The sequence below is a fragment of the Argopecten irradians genome, chromosome 3 (genome assembly GCF_041381155.1).
Source record: "Argopecten irradians isolate NY chromosome 3, Ai_NY, whole genome shotgun sequence".
Lineage (NCBI taxonomy): Eukaryota > Metazoa > Mollusca > Bivalvia > Pectinida > Pectinidae > Argopecten > Argopecten irradians.
In genome coordinates this window covers 36,959,431-36,975,640 of record NC_091136.1, presented here as the reverse complement: position 1 = coordinate 36,975,640, position 16,210 = coordinate 36,959,431, and the positions used below count along the sequence as shown (strand labels likewise).

At 33.2% G+C, this 16,210-nt stretch overlaps 1 protein-coding gene across 2 annotated transcripts; it reads right to left on the bottom strand.

Annotated features, from left to right (window-relative positions):
* Positions 1–398: 398 nt before the first annotated feature.
* Positions 399–15,222, bottom strand: LOC138318448 (retinol dehydrogenase 12-like). Of its 2 annotated transcripts, XM_069260795.1 has the most exons (7): positions 14,935–15,215; positions 10,975–11,115; positions 4,902–5,093; positions 4,362–4,520; positions 3,901–4,020; positions 3,167–3,347; positions 399–1,874 (listed from the first exon to the last, which is right to left on the bottom strand). In XM_069260795.1, the coding sequence occupies exons 1-7, from the start codon at positions 15,011–15,013 to the stop codon at positions 1,772–1,774; spliced, it is 975 nt and encodes a 324-aa protein (XP_069116896.1). In that variant the 5' UTR covers positions 15,014–15,215; the 3' UTR covers positions 399–1,771. The 2 variants fall into 2 exon arrangements, with proteins under 2 accessions (XP_069116896.1, XP_069116897.1); XM_069260796.1 differs by lacking the exon at positions 10,975–11,115 and having other exon boundaries at positions 14,935–15,222.
* Positions 15,223–16,210: the final 988 nt, after the last annotated feature.

Below are 16,210 nucleotides of genomic sequence, written 5' to 3'. Positions count from 1 at the left end.
ATATAGGTCATCAATGTCTTGTTGGATTCCAAAAAAATCTCCAGCCATTTCGAAAATTGGTGATTCCATCTTGGTCGCCTTATTCAAACCAATGTTCTACTCTATGCAGTGTAAACATATAACCCTGTGCCTGTTTGAATTCGGCTATAGTTTGTCATGTAGATGGAGCTCCGACGCATTGTGTATGATTGTTTTAATTAAGTACATTGATAGTCAAACATGTGCTGTGAGTGTATTAGACGTTCTGCCCCAATACCTCTTTACTGAATTATATTACAACATGCCTTTCTTTGTGCGAAATGAAAAAAGGTAAATTTATATATATATATATATATATATATATATATATATATATATAAACAACAAAAACAACAAAAATAAAAACACACAAACACCTTCACACACATTTATTTTTCCATAAGCATATTTTTAACCGCGATACATCATATTGTAGACAAATATTAGAACTCGCGTACTAGGAACGTCCAGCATTCGTTTCTTTTAAACTTAAAATTATTATTACCTTTACTAATTGAAGACGTAACCTCTAAGATTATGTGACCTCTGATATTTATTTTTTTATTATTTTTTTCAAGTACAAAAAGTCCAAATGGTGAAAACCACTACTATACAGTATATTATTTATATTAACTAAGTATTTGTATTTAGTATTTAATTATGTCTGAATGTTGACTATATCTGTAAAAAAGAGACAGAGAGTGATGCAAGTTAAAAAATAATTGAATATGGTGTTCGAGTTCCTTAACGTAAATGTTTTTTTAGAATAATAGAATGTATAAAACGGATTTGTCTCCCTTCTGACTATCTTATGTAAGAATCCCCTTGATATATTTATAGACATTTGTTGGAACTAACTCAAATTAACTATATAATTATTTTGAGTGGACGCGACGAATGATTGACATGTATCCAAGCACAAATTTGAATTCATCTGTAATAAAGACTAAGAGTGTAAGAGTGGGGTAATTTTGTGTGTTCTAAAAGTAAGATAATTAAAAATGGAAACTGGAATGAGCGCCCTATTGCGAAATGGAAAAATATTGTTATTTACATGAATTACTGAATAGATTTAAATCTAAAATTTAAAAAAAAATATCTGATTGACAATAATTTGTTCTCAATCATGTTTTATCGTTCATATATATAATATCGTTATTGAAACAATCGAGGTTGACTGTCTACCTGTCTACCTACAAAACATGTAGTCTCATTGATTGTAATATTGTGTTTAAATTATGGGGAAAAACTTATCGTGTGAACCAAACTGACACACTCAGGAAAGCCTCTTCTTGGTAAAGGCCAATTCAGGCCATTTCATGTCAAAGTATTCAGGGTAAGATTACCTTAAAAGGGCAAAAAATCAATAATTTGGACATGAAATTGACATGAAAGTTTCCTTACTTGATAAATGATTTCATTTGCAAGTCATTTTGAGTGTCATTTTAGGTGAATACACAATTACAGTTTTCCTTTCAAACAATGCAGAGAAGAGAATATACGATCGAACAATTGGAAGGCAATAATGTAAGAACCGGAGTATCATGATCTTTAATCAGTAACATATATATCATAATTAACAGCAACAAATATGGCCAGTAATGTAAGTTTATTGTTAGAAATTGTAATGATTGGAGGTCTCAACGGAAATATAGTAATGCTATCAATTGCATAAAATAAAGTGAAATTTAAAAATGGAATTTTCAACTTAAAAATCCAATTATATCGAAAGGCGCTGATTTCACATGTCGTCTCATTTCGTTGCTTTCGTCACCATTTCTTCTGAGAGCTCCCACAGTCGTTTCGCGTCCTCCATATTCATCGCTGCTCTGGATGGTTGTTTTTCTGCACAGTCACTACAGAAACAAACCATTAAATGAATAAATGCATAAATGTATTTGAGCTTTTTGCGGTCTCGATGGTTAAAATCATACCAGCATAACAAGATCATGAAAGATTAATATAATTTACATGGATCTGTGAAGTGGACAGGAATATCTCAACCCGAGTGAAAGATTTTGGCCGGTCAACCCAAGGCTTGCCGAGGTTTGTCGACCAAACTCATTCACGAGGGTTGATATATCCTTGTCCACTTCACAGACCCATGTTTGATTCTTTTTCTCTCTATCTTAGTAGAAAAAAGTGATAAAATTCCACTTGGTTTCCAGCTTTCTCATTGCGCTATTATCGCAGTAACGTCGTTATGCGTCAAAATTGATGACGTCATCTACAATGCGCGCCGCAGTTACGCCGCATGTATTGATGACGTCACCTTATTGTCTAGCGCGTGTGAGCTGTCTTACCCACCCCCCCCCCCCCCCCCACCCCCCTGTGTAAGATAGAGATATCTTTGCCATAGCAACCACGGGATTCCCTGTGACGTATGGGAGAAAAAGCTTTCCTCAGCACTATTTGTTTAACAGAATATGTACGAAGTCTGGAATATGCTTGTCCAATAAATACCATCTCACTGAAGATAATAGCCTTTTTAATGTCCATGTTTGTAAATACATTTCGTCACACGTGTTTAGCTTTAAAAATATCTATTCAATAAAGATTCAATTGGTACTGATTATTTCTACTACGAGTTATAAGTGCTAATACTAAGGTGTTTTGGTAGGAAAAAGGAAGGGATGCAGGGATAGGGTAAAGGAACATGATGTTTATTTTTCGCACATACAAAATTAGACATTTATTAAGAAGATGATGTCGGTCATAGTTTGAAAAACTGACTAAAGCTAACATTTTAGATTTAAGATTTTAGATCTGGCGAATTGTATTTGCTAGGGAGATAAAAACTCTCTCTGAATGTTTTGTTACAGATCTGGATAAAGTAAAAAACATTCCAAGTAATTAATATTACTTATTTCCCTACATGTAAAGTACTACAGTGTGAAATTGTTTATATTTTACATCAAATTGATATGGCTTTTATTTTCTAGATGTCTCGTTGTACAAATGACTCGCATTGCATAACACCAAAGATTACCAACTTTTTAGAAACTTCTATGTAACAAACAAAAAACGGAAAGGATTCGGGAAAATTTGGGAAATTCGAAAAAAACTAGGGCTCGCAAATATCAAAATTTTACTGCATTTTAATTTACACCTAACACTAAATAAACTATGAGTATTTACCGGTACATACCTGAAGTATTTTCCAGAAACGGTGTCGAGTCGTTCATCTAGTGCACAATGTAGAGTTGTCTGAGTTCCTTGTAATGGAGTCTTCATAAAAATGTAAAAAGGACGAAACCAAGCTCTCACGTACCTACTGAGCTCTGTTTTAACGGTCCCAGGATGGATGGCGGTGGTTGTCACACCTGTGCCTGTTCAGTAGGACAATTTGATATTGCATTATGAAAGTATATTATCAATCATACGAAATTGGTTCATCTCTTCTCATCTTAATCCACACATAAGTAAATTCAATTTTACTGCTTGACTTTCACAATTTAAATTCACGTGCCTATCTTAAATCCTAAGATTGGGACCAACAGCATCGCAATTGCGAACCCCAATAAGCATTGAAATGATTTATTTTTGTTTTTCACGAATTCGGCTGTTTTCACATAATGGCATAAGTTTTGTTGTCGTAAATAAGTATCCCCCAAACTTCCTCAAATTAGTAATGGGATATAGCATTAAACATATTTGTCCTGTTACCAGTACAGATTCTCGAGATGTTACTAATACAATGCTCCAGGAACAAATATAGGAGACATACATAGATTTCTGAAAATTACACTATAGATATTACTTCATAATATTAATATAAATTTCCATCAGCTTTGAAATAGTTGCCATCCTAAATATTGCCACGGTTTTGCTTTTTTATCCGTTTTCATAGACAAATCACTGCTTGCTAATAATGATGCTTACCTTGCAGGCGTTTGGCCAGCTCCTTTGTAAACAGTATGTTTGCCAGCTTGCTTTGGTTGTACGTATAGATAGATGAGTAGCTTTGGTCACTGTTTATGTCCTCAAAATTAATACTCTCCCCTATGGAAATGTTGATGCATTTCACAGATGTCAATATAAAGTGACGACTTCAGAAGAAAATATATTCAAGCATGTAGTATATGTTTTAAATAATATATCAAAACTAGTGGGAAACCAATTTATGTAAATGCAATGCAAGCACATACAACTGCTATGATGTATATGTTAAGGCGAATGGACAATGCTAGCAAGAAGAAAAAAACGAAAAAAGCCGTTAACACACTCCTGATATGGGAATGGCACGAACGAAAATCAACACTTAGATGTGTTGTTTTTAATATTCATTATAATAACTTTGTCAATTACATATTCAAATATGCAATATATATTGTATAGCTTACCGTAGTGTGCGAAAGACGAGATGTTGATAATCCTGGACGGAGCCGATTCCTTTATCCGGTCTAGCAATAGTGTTGTCAACAAGAAATGACCGAGATGGTTCACAGCAAACTGCATCTCGTATCCGTCATCAGACCGCCACTTAGGGCACATCATCACACCTGGGGATGGGGAGGAGGGACAAGAGTTCATTGAAGGCGAATAGATATCGACATATATTCAGCGGAAGAGTCAGTCAAAATTTTTAACAGACCTTAGGCCGCATAGCTCAACAGATGAAACAAGAGATCGACAACAGTACTTATCAAGTAGTCTGCATCGATATTAACATATCTTACATGGGAATGGAATCAAACGAACAATAAAAAAGCGACAAAATTCAATTTTTGAAATACACATGAGATGGTATCCGTGATGGCATGAATGTGTTGTTGACCTTCCTAGTTTGTTCCCCCCCCCTTTGTTTTCAAAGCGTAATTGAAATTTACTATGGATTGACAACGTTACAAATGCCGTAAGAGTAAGTAAGTATATCAGCATACCTGCATTATTTATGAGGATGTCTATTCGGGCTTCATCGTTGTTGACATTCTCTGCGAATTTCCTCACAGAATCCAGTGAAGCTAGGTCTAGTAGCTCTACACTGACGTCAGAGTTTCCTGAGAACTTTTTCACTATTTCCGATGCTTTATGGGCTTTGTCAATATCACGACATGCCATTACTATTCGTGCCCCTAAAATTATAAGAATATAACAGAACCTTGTTTACATGTAATGTCGAAAACCAACTCCACTAATATGTGAAATTGAAATATATTTAATCTTATCACTCACGGGTTTAAAATACAACCAAAGTTTCTGTTGTTTCACTTTTATGTGAATAACTCAGTAATTTAATTCTTATATTGAATTTGCTATTTCTACTGTAAACCAGCCAAACAAATAACTCTTTTATTGTAATGTCCCTAATCCCTATCAGACCATACCGTAACCTACTTATCCTGACCTACTTATCCCTTGTAGACAAATCTCTGACCTACTTAATACCTGTCGACGAATCTTGAACTGCTTACTACAATCAGACACATCCTTCGCTTACTAACCATTGTAGATCATTCATTGACCTACTTAGTACTAGCATACGACTATTTGACCTAACTATCCCATCAGACAAACTTTTCACCTTCTTACCGCTGTTAGACCATTACTTGACCTAGCTACTTTTTTTTTTTTTTTATTTTTGAAGAGATTTTACATGGGTACAAAAAGCATTTACATATGATATTCAATATTCATTATTTAAATCGTAATATTCATTTATAAACTTTGAATTTCTCTCATACTGTAAACCAAGCTATTTACACGGGCTGCTAGATATAATGCACTCTCAAGGTGTTCATTGAAAAAACAAAATTTACCCTCTCTGTAGATATATATATGCATTATATATATTAATTACTTATTACGTGTTTTCACATACACTGCCCTCCAAAAGTTATGTTGCACATGCATTTTTTTATAAATAAGATTTAAAAACAAAATAATCTCAATATTCTTCTAATTACCATATGAATATTTTATTGTCCAGATACTTTTACAATTTTTCATGATAAGTCAATGGCCCTGAGTTCATGTATGGTAATGAAGTTGAAATATTTGTTAAAAATCAAAAACCTTGTAATTCTGTTAATATTTGGTATATCCTCCACGTGCTCTAAGTACTGCCTGTATATGGTCAGGCATACTTCTGATCAATGTTCTACATATCCTAGCAAGTATCTCATCTCATGCTAGCTGCAATGCAGCTTCCAGTTCCAAAAGGTTTACGCACTTGTGCTTGCAGACTTCCATACACTGATCTCTCCTCAGATTTTCAATTGGGTTCAGGTCAGGGCATTGTAGGGGCCATTCCAAAGACTGGATATTGTTTTCCTCCTTCATTCAGTTACTATACGAGCTCTGTGGCATGGGACACCATCATCCTGGAAGAAAAAGTTATTTCCGTAGCCTAGCAGATGTTCTGATGGTACTGCACTGTTCTCTTTAATGGCAATGTACTTTATTCCGTTGAGATTTCCTTTCAAAAGAGTTAGAAATCCAGTCCCTCGGAAAGACATAGCACCCCAAACAGTCACACCACCTCCACAAAACTTAACTGTAGGCACTGCACACTCGTGATGTAACTGTTCATTCACTCTTCTTCTAACGTACGTTCTACCATCTGTTTGGAAGAGAGTGAATCTTGACTCATCAGTCCATAGAACTGTTGACCAGTCCACACAGGTCCAGTTTGCGTGATTCTGTGCAAATGCCAACCTCTTCTGACGATGGATAGCTGTTAAGAGTTTTTTTTGGTAGCAACACAACCCTTCAACACTGCATTGTGTAATCTTCTCCTCACTGTGGTATTGGATGCCACAACACCAGTTTGGATCCATTCAGTTCGAAGTTAAGGAACGCGGTCTCCTTACGATTTCTTAGACTGGCCCGAACTAGCAATCTGTCTTCCCGATCCGTAGAAATACGTGGCCAGCCAGAACGTTCCCGATCCTCGTAGTTACCCGTATCTTGGAATCTTATAATAGCCCTGTACACGTTCTCTCTGTAACAAAAGAGAAATTGTCAAACTTTAAAACTGCATGCCAAATAATGAATTGCAAAAACCTCAAAAGTTTCAATGAAAACAATGATAACTTACCTGCTAGTTCCAAGTATCCTTGCAGTTTGTGCCACCGGAACACCATTACCATGGTAAAAAAACACACTGGAAACGGTCTTCTCTAGATAATTTCTGCATTTTGTTATATGAACTTTTTCATAATTAAATCATACTTAAAGAATAACAAAAATGATAACATATGGTGAGCAGTGATTAATTTTGTCATTTTAAATTAAGTTTGCATGGAAATACGTTCCATATGTAAGTTTGTTTTACTATTTTTAGACATTTGATAGGTATGTATAAAATATGAAATAATTGAATTATTAATAAAAACCACTTTTAGGACTTAATAAGGAAAATTATTTGTGTTAAAACACCAAAGTAGTAATATCTCCCTTTACATCATTTAAAACAAATGAAAATAAATTATATCCCCAATACTTTTGTCAAAAATAATTTTATACCGAACTAATAGAGTTGTAACAGAACTTTTGTAGAGCAGTGTATATATAATCAATAATCACTCGACTGAATTATATCAAATCTGAAAAGGAGAAAAAAAACTAGTTGCCGTGTAGACAAAGTGGTTAACAGTACCAGGTATTCCCTATACAATATGATAATAATTTTCTTGAGTTTTAATTGAACGATTAATGACAAAAATTTGTAAGTTGCACCCTTTTAGAGAAGCAAAAGAAGAGATTAAGTAAAAAAGAAGAATAGTAGAAAGAACTGAGAGAAAGAAGAAGTGGCAATGGACTGACAAGGCTCATCATTCTCAATGAGATTTCTAAAATCATTTGTAAAAAGATTAGATACCACACAAAGATCATGCAAGAAAGCAATTAAAGTATATTAAGAGAAAAAGTTTAAAAAGTTACATTATTCTAAAAAGCTTTCCCATAATCTCCACTCATTGACAAATTTCATAATATATGTTTCACCCTTGGTGGTTGCAATGTATTTTTCAGTCCTGTACATATCCTTCAAAAGATTTTTAAACGCATTCATTGATAAACCAATTTGGAGACATCTAGCACTTTAAATATATTGCTTTAGTACTAAAATGACAACATTATCTGTATAATTTTAAACAATTAGAGAGTCCAAAAATGAAATATTCCTTATTAAAGGTAAATGGAATTAAAAGCATCTCTAATACGGTTTCAAAATTTGATAGGAATAACTGAACATTTTCACAGTCCCATAATGTATGAACTATAGTCTCAATTTCAGTTTTACACTGATGACAGTAAGGAGTGTCTACAAGGCCTATTTTAAACAGATATGAATTTGTGATTAAAATATACTGATTAATTCTAAACTGAAGCCACTGCAATTTTGTGCTTGTGGTACTGATAAAAGGAATAATTTTTGTCTCCATTTTTGATTGTCAAAACCAAAAATATCATCCCATTTTTTCTTCCTGTAGCAACAGTAGTATTCTGGCAAAGTGCCTTATAAAAGTTTTTGGGATGAACGGGTAATTTAAAATCCTATTGGAAATTCAATCTGATGAGAAAGTCTTTTTAATGGCATTAATTACACCTTGTATGAAAATCTCTATGCATATTAAATTTCTGATTAAACTCATATAAACTATAAAAACAACATTTTAACTATTTTTTATCATATCATTTAGGACTACAACACCCTTCTGAAACCATTCTTTATAAAAAAAACTTTTATTTTATTGTTAATTTTTATTGATTTATTATGCCAAATAGGAACTTTAAGAACATTATCATTTATCTTTTTAATATTTTCAGACTTTAAAGTAAGTTTTCACCAACTTTTGAAAACATCTTTCCAAAACAGGTTTTTACAGGTTTGTTGACATTTTGAAATATAATCACTACCACAATGCGCTAATATGTTTTCATTACCAAACCTTTTTAAAATACAAGTTCCATTTTCCCTCTGATGTGTACAACCTACGTATCCATGTTAGTTTCAGGGAGTCAATAAAGGATTCTAAATGAATCATTTTAAGTCCACCCTCATGAAAACTTTTAATAGTTATATCTCGTTTTATCTTCTCAGATTTACCATTCCATAAAAAGTTATAGAGTTCTGTATTAATTTTTTTTAAATAGGCTATCCGGATTTGGCAATGTTATGAATAGGTGATTAAATTGAGATATCAGAAGAGACTTGATAATATGTATTTTGCCAACAGGTGTGAGATTTCTTCTCTTCCAGGTATTTATCAAAGATTTAAGTTTACCTAATTTTTTTATCATAGTTTAGTCTGGGGATTCTATGTAAATCAACACTAAAGTCTATACCTAAAACTGTAAATTTTGTTATACCCCATTGCAAATTCCATTCTGGGCAATATATATCATCACTATATTTTTTACTACCAATCCACACAACTTGTGTTTTGCTTTTGTTTATTTTCAGACCAGAGATGTTTGCAAAGTTATTAAGCTCGTTCACAGATTCCTTCAAAAATATTTTTCTACCATCTAAAATAAGGGAAATATCATCCGCATTTTGGGAAAGAACTATTGGAATACTCTCTATATTTATACCTTTGATATTCTTATTCTTTCTAATTTTAATCGCAAGTATTTCGACACAAAAAATAAATATATAGGGAGCAATAGGGTCACCCTAACAACAGCCTCTTTTGACTTCAAAGAAGTTTGAAAGATTTCCACCTTGATTTATAAAAGAAAGTGCATTAGAGTGCAAAATTTGTATCCATTTACAAATATCGGGACCAAAATCAAAAAAAGAGAGAACACTGTTAATAAATTTCCAACAATGACCTAGCTACTTACCCCTAGCACACACTTTCTTGACCTAGCTACTAACCCCTAACACACAATTCCTTGACCTAGCTACTTACCCCTAACAGACCGTTACTTGACCTAGTTACTTACCCCAAGTAGACAATTCCTTGACCTAGCTACTTACCCCTATCAGACCATTACTTGACCTAGCTACTACCCCTATCAGACCATTACTTGACCTAGTTACTTACCCCAAGTAGACAATTCCTTGACCTAGCTACTTACCCCTATCAGACCATTACTTGACCTAGCTACTACCCCTATCAGACAATTCCTTGACCTGGCCACTTACCCATAGCAGACAATTCCTTGACCCCGTTACTTACCCTTAGAAGATCATTCCTTAACCTGGTCATTTAACCCTAGCAGACAATTCCTTGAACCTAGCTACTTACTTTTAGCAGACAATCCTTTGACCTAGTCATTTACCGCTATCAGACATTTCCTTGGCCTAGATACTAACCCCTATCAGACCATTACTTGACCTAGCTACTTACCCCTATCAGACCATTACTTGACCTAGCTACTTACCCCTATCAGACCATTACTTGACCTAGCTACTTACCCCTATCAGACCATTACTTGACCTAGCTACTTACCCCTATCAGACCATTACTTGACCTAGCTACTTACCCCTATCAGACCATTACTTGACCTAGCTACTTACCCCTATCAGATCATTACTTGACCTAGCTACTTACCCCTATCAGATCATTACTTGACCTAGCTACTTAACCCTATCAGACCATTACTTGACCTAGCTACTTACCCCTATCAGACCATTACTTGACCTAGCTACTTACCCCTATCAGACAATTTCTTGACCTAGCTACTTACCCCTATCAGACAATTCCTTGACCCTAGCTATTTACTCTTAGCAGACAATCATTTGAACTAGTTATTTACCCCTATCAGACAATTCCTTGACCTTAGCTACTTACTCTTAGTAGACAATTCCTTGACCTAGTTACTTACCCCTATCAGACAATTCCCTGACCTAGCTACTTACACCTATCAGACAATTCCTTGACATTTGACCTAGCTACCTACCCCTAGCGGATAATTCCTTGACCTAGCTACTTTCCCTTAGCGGATAATTCCTTGACCTAGCTACTTACCTCTATCAGACAATTCCGTGACATATCTACCTACCCCTAGCGGATAATTCCTTGGCCGTCTCCAGACCAATACCAGTGTTACAGCCAGTAATGATGACAGTCTTCCCATCTAGACGTTTCTTAGAGACACACACACCACCCGCCACATACCACCGAAATAGTTTAAATCCAAGAGCTGACAAAAACAGATATAATTAATTGTAATTTGGCAGTAGCAAATATGTAACAAATATGCTTGATAAATTATTCATTGAGGTGCTTTGATCATTACGACCACATGTATTGTATCCAGGCAGACTCCATAGTGATCTTGATAAAATGTCAATATAAACTATATTTATAGACATACAGCTTGAGAGGAAGTTGCATCATCAATATATAATTCGTTCTGTTGACTAGGATGGTTTAAATAGTTAAGTGCCTTTTTTTAATTTATTCGGGTTTTTCATCAATACAATGTAATAATGAGGATTTTTTTTGTAAATTCATCCATCCGTACAGTTACATTCAAACACTCTCTTACTTACTAAGTATCCCACCATTACACTTGCATTCACATGTGCAAAGTTTCCTATTTACATTATCATACAGCATTTTTTTTACTTAGTGAATATGTAATCTTATTCTTCTATGCACTTACATTCACACACAGTACTTTCTTACTTTCCAAACTTGCATTTGCACACACCATGGTCACTTTTTAATTGATAAGTTTGCTTAAAATCTAATTAAAAAAATAACCAAATTTATATTTGTATACATATACATGTATATAACAATTAATATTGTAGATAAAAAAGTTTTATTTTTATGCATTAGGGATGTACTCTTCTGAAAAGTCAAAATGATCTTGTTTTTAAACTTTTTTTCTCATATAGATTTTTGGAATTAGGAGTTCATACCATAAAAGAAAATGGAGGAAGAACATATATCCGTGTGTTCGTTTTGAGCTATTGTCACTCAAAGATACCTAGTTGACAAAATATTGGATTTTATGGGAATTTTCCCGTTTTGACCATATACACAAGAGATTAAAGTCAAAATTTCCTAATGAGGTGTTTGATATGTATGGATATTTGTTTAACTTATTTTTCAGTATTCTTCTTTAAAGATATACTAGTTTTGATTAATAAGACTATTTTTTTCTCAGAATAACAACATATGCTACCCCTACCCCTTAATTTTGAGCTATCAAATGCACCATTTCAGCCTTTTTTTGCCAAATTTAACCCTTTATAGAAAAAGTTCTGGTCTTAAACTTTTGTTAATATTTTGCATATCAATAAGGAAAGGGTTGTTCTTTCTAAATCAGACAGAAAAATGGGGGGTCCTTAGGCTTACCTTTTTGCTCCGTTTGAATAACTGTTATTTTTCAGTATTTTAGATTAAAAATAAAAGCGCTCAAATTACCATTAAATGTAAAAATAAAGTGACAAAAGTGTATCATTTCACACATTAATGCTCAACATTTCAATTATCACGAACCTAGTAAAGATTTACAGCAAAAATTAGCTCGATACAGCTAAAAATGCTGGCGCAGTGATGATTTTAAAAGTAAAAACAATTTCAGTAAAAAAAGGTAAAACTTTGGATCTACTCATAGCGAAAAAAGACACAATTTCAAAATGGCCGCCAAATGGACCATTTCTTAAAATCCCTATATAAAAAAAGAAATTACTAAAAATAGAAATGCAATTTTTTGACAAAATTGGTAAAACTGGCAACCTGCTACAGATATTGTATTTGAAAATCTCATAACGTTTTTGATCTTTGTCGAAACGAGACTTCAACGGGACTGAAACCTCAGAAGAATACATCCTTAATTACATAAAAAAAATTAAAAAGGTGAAAAAAGAAAGGATAATTATGTTAAAACATATTGGGTAGAATGGTAAAAAATAAAGTTAACATATAAATGCAAATTATCTTTTTCTTATACGTGAAACACTTTATCGGCATTGTGTAGAGTTATTACCATATTCTGCATTCCTCAAGGGAAATAATTCATCCGAGTCTGAGGAATGAGTATTTAAGAGGGGGTAACCCATAGTAAGCATAGATATCATAATAATAATAGTGATACCGTAAATCGGGATATTTTGGTACGTTTAAATTTTGCGGTTTCCTATGCCATGTAAAATTTTAGCGTATAATTTGATTTTTTGTTTAAAAGAAAAAATCTGAATATACACATATATAGATCCCTATTTTGTATATACACATATATAGATCCCTATTTTGTATATACACATATATAGATCCCTATTTTGTATATACACATATATAGATCCCGATTTTGTATATACACATATATAGATCCCTATTTTGTATATACACATATATAGATTCCTATTTTGTATATACACATATATAAATCCCTATTTTGTATATACACATACATAGATCCCTATTTTGTATATACACATATATAGATCCCGATTTTGTATATACACATATATAGATCCCAATTTTGTATATACACATATATAGATCCCTATTTTGTATATACACATATATAGATCCCTATTTTGTATATACACATATATAGATCCCTTTTTTGTATATTCACATATATAGATCCCTATTTTGTATATACACATATATAGATCCCTATTTTGTATATACACATATATAGATCCCTATTTTGTATATACACATATATAGATCCCTATTTTGTATATACACATATATAGATCCCTATTTTGTATATACACATATATAGATCCCTATTTTGTACATACACATATATAGATCCCTATTTTGTATATACACATATATAGATCCCTATTTTGTACATACACATATATAGATCCCTATTTTGTATATACACATATATAGATCCCTATTTTGTATATACGCATATATAGATCCCTATTTTGTATATACACATATATAGATCCCTATTTTGTATATACACATATATAGATCCCTATCTTGTATATACACATATATATATATAGCCCTATTTTGTATATACACATATATAGATCCCGATTTTGTATATACACATATATAGATCCCGATTTTGTATATACACATATATAGATCCCTATTTTGTATATACACATATATAGATCCCTATTTTGTATATACACATATATAAATCCCGATTTTGTATATACACATATATAGATCCCTATTTTGTATATACACATATATAGATCCCTATTTTGTATATACATATATATAGATCCCTATTTTGTATATACACATATATAGATCCCTATTTTGTATATACACATATATAGATCTCTATTTTGTATATACATATATATAGATCCCTATTTTGTATATACACATATATAGATCCCTATTTTGTATATACACATATATAGATCCCGCAACCATGAAAAACTGACATGATTAGTTTTGAAGCCTTATCGATATAAAGATAACCCTGAAATATTGGTCTTCAATAAAAGTAAGTAATAGTCACATATCTAATTAAATACCATATTCACACTATAGTTGAAACCAGTTTTGCATCTTTTGTTACCAGAACGAAATTTTATAGAATTTTGCACCAAGCCATTTTTATCAACGTTCTCAAAACATCACACCACTTTTTTGTACCAGATACTATTACATCCGATTTTATCATAATATTAGAAAAAAAAAACTATTTATTAACAAGGACAATTAAAGATGTGTCAGGTTTAAGTGGTGGAGGAACCCGGGAATACCCGAAAAAAAACACTACCCAACAGAGGCTTCGAACTCGCAAACCAGAGGTGGAGAGTTTGTGGTTATATGTCTGGACCAACTCGACCACCGGAGAGTGAAGCGGTAGTGAGGCACGTCATATACATAAAAGTATCGTTGCTGACATGACAGTTGTATGGTTTTATCAATTTATTTATCTTAAGATGCTTATATATATTTATCGTATATTTTCTGCTGAACTATCTTTGATTTAAACTAAAATAAGTTATAAGTTGCTATATAATGAAATCATGGTGCAGCTGTGTCACTGAACAATGGAAAAAAGACTCACTTAATGCAACAATATAGGTGATCGGTGTCTTGCTGCTTTCGAAAAACGTTATGACCGTCTTGATTATTGAAGGCACCATCTCAGTCAGCTTGGAATATCAGATATGTCCGAGGTGAACACCACACTCACTAGCCTAACTGGTGTAACGTTCAACTGTTCAACTTGTAGTTGCTTCTCTAATTAGCATATTCATGCAGTTGGTATAATGTATCTAGTGCACCAGTCACGTTCCAGGTCTTTAAACTGTAATAGCGGTATACCTTACTACTTTACAACATGTCGTTGCCGGGTGCAGGTATTTTAAGTTACTTACGTCTGTGTCAATGCGATAAGGTACTGATGAGAACAGTAATGTTATAGTAACCGTAAATGTTTTTATAAAATCATTGTGATCTATAAAGTCTAGTATTCTCACTCCTTAGCAGTGTTACGTGGTGAATACCGGCTATATTAGCTATATTTTGGGCTCGAGGTGGAAAACCAGAATGTTTCTTTTTAACAAAAGCTGCATGATAAATCTATCCATGTAGCTCTTATATTGAGAAATAAGTTGTATTCTTGATCGCGTCATGGCCGATGTCAAATCCCAGCAATATTCGACAAAAAAAAATTTGGTCTGAAAATCTGAATGTTACATGGACTTATTATCAAACCTGGAGACACTACACGAATATACTGCAGACATATATTTCCGAGTAGTTCTAATGTTATTTACTAGACCTTGAAGTTTTGCCACGTGTACAAATCGTTAAATCTACTCTGTGCAGCTGTCTGATACTCAAGTGCATATGTACCAGGAACACGTTGTTTGTTTGTCTGCAGTAAATCGTGACCCATTTTACACGACTAACGCACACCTAAAATGTCAATATAGAAATATTCGTGGGGAAATCGGGATCTAAACACTTTTTACAATCATCTTTTTAAAAATGTTCCAATATTGGTAGCGTCCCGTCAGTATGATGTGACATTGTCACCTATATCAGACAACTGACCAAGCATCATCATAAGTACACAAATAAGTACGAGTTGTCTTCGAAATGGAAATTGATTGTCATATCGGCTATTAGTATTACATGTACGCGTATATTTAGAATTATTTTTATATGGTATAAACACATGCATTAACAATACTTATTATGTGGTTGGGGAGAAGACCTCAGCTCATTGGTACATTAATATGCATTGTTGATATCTCTATAACTGTTTGAAATAAATTCTAATAAATGAAAAGGAAAGATCTGACATAAAATCGACTTTGTTAATTATATCACGT

Coding starts and splice junctions, on each gene's coding strand:
- LOC138318448 (XM_069260795.1), bottom strand. CDS start 15,013: ATGGTGCCTTCAATAATCAAGACGGTCATAACGTTTTTCGAAAGCAGC. Junction 3,348..3,900: donor GCTGGCCAAACGCCTGCAAG/GTAAGCATCATT, acceptor CCTACTGAACAG/GCACAGGTGTGACAACCACC. Junction 1,875..3,166: donor GTTTCTGGAAAATACTTCAG/GTATGTACCGGT, acceptor TTGTTTCTGTAG/TGACTGTGCAGAAAAACAAC.